The sequence below is a fragment of the Oncorhynchus masou genome, chromosome 31 (assembly GCF_036934945.1).
Source record: "Oncorhynchus masou masou isolate Uvic2021 chromosome 31, UVic_Omas_1.1, whole genome shotgun sequence".
NCBI lineage: Eukaryota > Metazoa > Chordata > Actinopteri > Salmoniformes > Salmonidae > Oncorhynchus > Oncorhynchus masou.
The window spans coordinates 77,511,677-77,518,425 of NC_088242.1; the positions used below are offsets into that span (position 1 = coordinate 77,511,677).

The 6,749-nt window shown below is 44.4% G+C and overlaps 1 protein-coding gene across 1 annotated transcript; it reads right to left on the reverse strand.

The window, feature by feature from the left end:
* Positions 1–2,126: 2,126 nt before the first annotated feature.
* On the reverse strand, positions 2,127–4,721 carry LOC135525289 (hyaluronan synthase 3-like). Its single transcript, XM_064952998.1, has 3 exons — positions 4,077–4,721; positions 3,184–3,285; positions 2,127–3,056 (listed from the first exon to the last, which is right to left on the reverse strand). The coding sequence occupies exons 1-3, from the start codon at positions 4,719–4,721 to the stop codon at positions 2,127–2,129; spliced, it is 1,677 nt and encodes a 558-aa protein (XP_064809070.1).
* Positions 4,722–6,749: the final 2,028 nt, after the last annotated feature.

Sequence of the window (6,749 nt, forward strand, 5' to 3'; positions counted from 1 at the left end):
GTGGTGTAAAGTACTGAAGAAGGAAAGGAAAAAAGTCCAATTCATGCGATAATCAAGAGAACATCGCTGGTCATCCCTACTGCCTCTGATCTGGTGGACTCATTAAACACATGTTTCCTTTGTAAATTATGTCTACATGTTGGAGTGTGCCCCTGGCTAACCATAAATAAATAAAAACAAGACAATGGTGCCGTCTGGTTGGCTTAATATAAGGAATTTGAAATTATTTATACTTCTACTTTTTCTTTTGATACTTAAGTATATTTTAGCGATGACATTTACTTTTGATACTAAAGTATATTTAAATCTAAATACTTTTAGACTTTTACTCAAGTAGTATTTCACTGGGTGACTCACTTTTACTTGAGTCATTTTCTATTAAGTATCTTTACTTTTACTCAAGTATGACAGTTGGGTACTTTTTCCACCACTGGCCCCCATAGGATGACAATGCCCCCCATTGACAGGGTATGAGTGGTTGTGCATGAAAACAATGTAAGCCGTATGCCATGACCATCTCAGTCACCAGATCTCAACGCAATTGAACACTTATGGGAGATTCTGGAGCTGTGCCTGAGACAGCGTTTTCCACCACCATCAACAAAACACCAAATTATGGAATTTCTCGTGGAAGAATGGTGTCACATCCCTCCAATAGAGTTCCAGACAATTGTAGAAACTATGCCAAGGTGCATTGAAGCTTTTCTGGCTCGTGGTGGCCCAACGCCCTATTAAGACACTTTATGTTGGTGTTAACTTTATGTTGGCATTGCACTCAGGAAATAACTTCAAAGTACTACATTTTTGTGGGGGCTCTTTATCTGTTCAACCCCAATTTCAGTATAAAAAAACTCCAAAATAATGTGGTCACAATTCATGGCCACCAATACTTGAAGGAATTGCAAACAATTTTGTGCCTTGTGAAACTGATGTGGAGGTTGCAGTTTTTAGCCCCAACAACAGCAAACTCTAATTCATAGCCAAGACAACACTGAAAACATATTCCTGGTGGCCCACAAAGTTTGTACTTGAACATCTATATCACCTCTGGAAATGTACTGTACCATCAAATTGACCTACTGCACCATTGGTAGATAGAGGCTGAGCAAGTCTGTAAACAAACATTGTTTTATGTGTCTTGTTTGCACTTTCAAGTTTCAAGTTATGCAATCCTCATTTAATAAAATCATATGAACACAACTTAAATAGCACACAAGTGGAAACTTCCACGACATTATCTCCATTCTCCAACAACAAAAAACACATGTCAACTTAGACATGGTAGCATCGACACTAATACCACCTGACCTTGATACAATTGGATCATGTTTTTATTTTCTCATTATGGATTTACAACTAATAACAGCAATGGAGTTAGTACTTGTGTTGTATTAATGGTATGACATGTCAAAAAACAAGTGCTCTTTGGTCATAGTCTACATGATGGAATTAATGTGGGATTATCCTCACTTGGAAAAGTACATCCTGTAATGAACACTGCAGTATAATGTGAATACAATTTGGCACCCATAGAACAAAATGGCCACTAAAACTCACTGACTCATTCAATTGAGTGTCAATACTCTTGCAAGCCATTAGCTTACGAGCTAAACATTACCCTGGGCCTGTTCATCAGCACCAAATGTATTTGTAAGTTAAGTTTGTATAAATGTTAGATTGTCTATCAATTTTTGTATTACAAAAATACAACTGTAGATCATTGTGTCTCCTGATTGAGGCAGAGAAGGCCCTCAGCTCAGTGCATCAAGTAACATATCAACATTGCTTCATACTGACACACACCGTGTCATAACTCTTATGATCTCTGGTATATCCTGGCCACACCTTGTCCCACCATGGCCAAATGGGCTGTGTGATAATGTGCTTTATATCCATGGTAAGCACCATGGCCACTGGTAGAGGACTCTGTACTGTAGAAAAGGTTTGTAACCTACTTAACCAAGTCTCCCAGGTTAATGTGAGAACTGTCCGTCCATTGTCATTCTACAACACATTCATGCTCCATAGGTCCCAGAGGTTTAGCACCATGGAGACAGAGTGGTGGGGCCACAGACTGGCTCAGTTGTTCTAGCAGCACCACAAGGGACTGAACAAGGATCCATGTCTTATGCCTCTGCGTACGGCAGGTGGTACTGCTCCTCCCTCTTGTTGCAGCGCTTAGCCACTATAGCCAGGTAGAGAACCAGCAGAATTAGCCAGTAGCAGGCGTACAGGATGACCCCAGCGATGAGAAGCGCTTTCTCGGTTTCACTGAAGGGCTCCTGGGTCTCACAGTAGATGGTGTAGGCAACCCCACCCAGCAGCACAACCCCCCACACTGTGACGGGCACTGCCCCTATGAAGTTCACCACAATCTTCCTCCGCCCTGACGTGCCCCAGCCAGCCTTATTGATAGTGAGCAGGGCAAAGATCTTGGCTGGTAGCAGGCTGGACATGTAGAGGAGGGAGTAGAGTGACATGAAGATCATGACCAGACTGCCCCTCAGGAAGCAGGCGTAGGTGGCCTTCACCATGCCAACCAGTTGCACTGTCAACAGGAAGAGAAGGATGTTCCACAGGCGCCCGCGGTAGAACAGGTGGATCACTGTGGCAACAAGGAAGAAGGGGAAGAAACCCGTCACCACAGACTCGTATGTCATCCAAAGGCTGTGCTTGTGGAACCAGAGGGCGTTGTACAGCCACTCCCTGAAGTAGGACTTGCTCCAGCGGGTCTGCTGGTTGAGCCAGCGGAGGTAGCGCGTTGGCGTTTCAGTCTGGCACTTGGAGCGGGCCGTGAACTTGGTCTTGTAACCGAAGCTCAGCACGCGGTTAGTGAGGTGGCGGTCGTCACCAAAGCTGCACTTGCTGCCCAGGAAGGTCTGGTGATACCAGGGCTCTAGGAACTGCTGCAGCAGGGAGTTGCGGTACATGCCCAGGGGACCACTGATACACTGCACACAGCCAAAGTAGGACTGGCAGGCCCGCTCCACGTTGAAGGCCATCCAGTAACGAACACTGCTCAGGAAGGAGATCCACGAGTCATACTTATTCAGGATCTGAAGGGAAACAGAGACAAGTGAGGATAAACTGTTACTGGTGATTCAGTAGAACTAGTAAGTACATTTAGAAAGGATGACAATAACAACAATGTGAAGGGTCTTCTTAGAGAAAGAAGTCTCTCACCTGAACATCTCCACCTACTCCGCCGACCTTTGCATCCTCTTCTAGAATCTTCAACATCTCTATGGTGCACGCTGGATCCAGAACTGTGTCTGAATCACACACCTGCAACGCCACACATACACAGGTGTATTATTTCCATCCTTATAATATAACTGACATGGAGCCAAGTTGGTGCTAATGGGATTGGCTTTGACAGTGGATTAATCTAATTTGCTTATCCCATCACACAATCATTGATCTATTGATCTTATTACGATTGCTGTAGGGATGATATGTGTGCAATGCACACTGATGTGGTCTACATTAATAAATGAGTGGTTAAGTGTTTATAAATGATTGCAAAAGACCCAAGAATGAAGGCTTAGGGACACAGCAGGTGATTCAGGTCCCCTGTGTTTCATCAGGTGCCACTCAAGTTAGCTGAAAGAAATTAGAGACTTCTGACAGCACACAGGTGTTCAAGAAATATACAGAAGAGATCCAGCTGAACAACTGAACTTTGACCCTGGCAATGCAGTAATATACTGTATTATTGCTCTATGTATACAGTATGCAAGCCCAGGAGAAATGCAGACATTTCAATCAGTTGCTATAATATGTAACACTTGAGAGTGTATAAAAGAGTACTCACTTGGGAGGGGGGGAAATGCTGTTCGTGACTGGCCTTTGAGTAATGGGATTACCTCTGTGTGCGTATGTGTGTGTGCGCGCGCGCGCGTGTGTGTATATGTTCGCAGCTTTGAGATATTGCTCTGTAATGGAAGAGCATCGATACAAGGCCTTGTGCCAAAGTCTGTGGAGACTCAGTCACAAGGAGATAAGGTTACCTATTTATATCAAGCAGAACAGAGGACCCGTTGAGAGATGCAAAATTTTAACACAAAGAGACTTACCTGCATATAGTCCACAGAGTCTCCCAGGGCTTTGAAGGCTGTGTACATCACCTCTCTCTTCCCTCCCCACTCCTGCATGATACAGGAGTAGCGACAGCCTCTCACTAGCCTGGCCACACGTGCAGCCTCCTGCGCATGCAGGGACGCTGCTCCAGTCCCCCCTCTGCCCACCCCTCCACCCCCGTCACTGTGGTAGTTCCCCTTCCACACCACGCTGCCAGCCTGGTCCACTCCACCCATCACCTCCTGGAAGATGTCCATCATGTAGTGGTCCTCCGGTCTGTTCCCGTCCACCACCAGCACCACCTTCAGGCTGGGGAAGGAGATGCGGCGCACGCTGCAGAGGCACTTCCTCAGGTAGTCTGGGTCCTCCTGGTAGGCTGCGATGCACAGGGCCACAGAGCGCCGCAGGTGCTGGGGCCGGGCGGGGCTGCGCATGTGTCTGTGCTCCAGGAAGGCAAACAGGCTCTGGAGGAAAAGATGCAGGGACAGAATGGCTCCGTACAGGCCGAAGGACAGGTGGTGCTGCTCTGTGTGGATGAACTGATAGCCAGTCACATAGGCCAGCAGGATCCCAAACAGGACCACCGTGGCGAAGAGGGTGGTGGTTACGATATGCAGCACAGTCCTACAGCGAGAGGGCATCTGGGGGGGAAAGGAGAGGGGAAGGAGTCAGAATGGGGACAGACAGAAATGTTGGAGGACAGACAGAGCTCAGGCTGGGTTTGGATGGACGCAGACAAGAAACCACATGTGTTTAAGAAAATCCAAAGCAGGTAATACACTTTGAGATGCCTTATATGAATTCATCAAATACCATTTTTAGCCAGGCCTTGAATGCATACATACATGTGGTTGGGTTTGTTTAGTGGTGAATTTATTTTATATTGCCCACATCAGTAGTTGTATATACAGTGATAGAGAACACCCAGGGATAGCTCACAATGGCTTGCCCTGATAAGCTCCTAGGAACTACAGGCAGATGATGAGTTCACAGGTTTACATATTAGACATGTTTATTTGCCCCCTTATTTCGGTAAATGTAATTGTAATTTCCTGTCTTTTCTGTCACACCCTTAAAGACCAGTACTCTTCTGAAACATACACTAACGAGGCTATCCACTCTTCATAACACTAAATAATGGGATTTTTGGCAACATCGAAAAGTAAAGATTAAGATTCAAGCAATACCCACATTTTTCCAAATGAAAGAATGTGAAAGACCTCACCTAAAAAATGCAGAATAAACACGGAGAAACAGCATAGCCATTTACAACCTTTAAACAATCTCTGGAAATGATGCCTAGTTCATCAGTTGGCCTTCATTTTCCTGGCAGACAGAAACAACTGGCTAGAGTAACTTCTGTCTGGCATCTCCAGCAGTCTTCAGACTCAGTCAGACTCTCTCTACTTCCAGGTTAATGACGTTAATTAAAGGCGAGGCAGGGCTTGGCAGACACTCAGGAGTGGCCAGAATGGAGAACAATTCCCCCCCTTTCATTGATTAAATTACCTCCCTGTGCACCCCTCTCGGTTCGGCTGGAGAAAGACGGCCCTCATTCACAGCCCTCATATCATAACATACACTTCTTTGGAAAACACTGGCAGAAATGTAAATAACTACTCACCAAGTGGATTTACATCCTGGCACTGTCACACATACAGTACATTCTCTCATCATGTTTCTATGAGACCCACTTTCAATGTAATAATACACTAAGGAACTTGTAACACACAGTCAACCCTGGTGTATATATTATTTATTCTACTGCGTGACCAAGTCACTACCCACTTTATATTTGTAAATACAGTGTAAATAAAGTCCATCTTTACTATGCATACTACCTTTCCTAATACTTGTTATTTTTTACTCTTTTATGGTTATTTATATTGATTAATGTACTGTATTGAGGGAGCTAGCACATAAGCATTTCCCTGCACCTTTTATACCTACTGTAAACTGTGCATGTGACGAATAACATGTAGATTTTATTTTATTTAAGCAACTTGTAATTAGGGTATATATGGTACTCCACCAGAATAAGTAGTACACTACCCAAACTCAATTTCCAGGATATCACATTATTCCAAATGTATTCCACCATGCATGGTATTGTATCTAGAATTGGTTTTGGAAAGTGAGTGCAGATTAATTCAGTGTCAACTGACAACACATAACTATTCCCCTCTGAAGGCCAGTCTATGATCCACGGACCATGGGGGGGCAATATGAGGGGCGAGGCAGTCAGCATGCTCTAAATGCCCCCTGGGCATAGAGAAGATGACAAGCAAGCAGACAGACAGGGACAGGGTCTGTTTGACCCTAATTAGAGAGCCACATTCATTGGGGGGCTGTTCGCAGCCAGGATTAGAAAAGAATAGAGACGGTGCTCCATGTGAAACACTGTGGACTAAATATCATGTTTCAGGTAGAGACTAGGACTTGAACTGCACAGCCAATGAATAAACAATAAATAAATAAAACGAAGAGTAACGTTAGTTGTTGCTGTTTTTAAGGCATCATGAAGATGAACAGTGTCATTGATCACTGATGCAGAAACCCATAGAATTCCAGCCTCTCAAATGTCACATCGCCAAAACAATCACAAAATCAATTATATAACCACCATACCTTTCTGCACTAAACCCTCTAATTAACATCTCCCCAAAAAG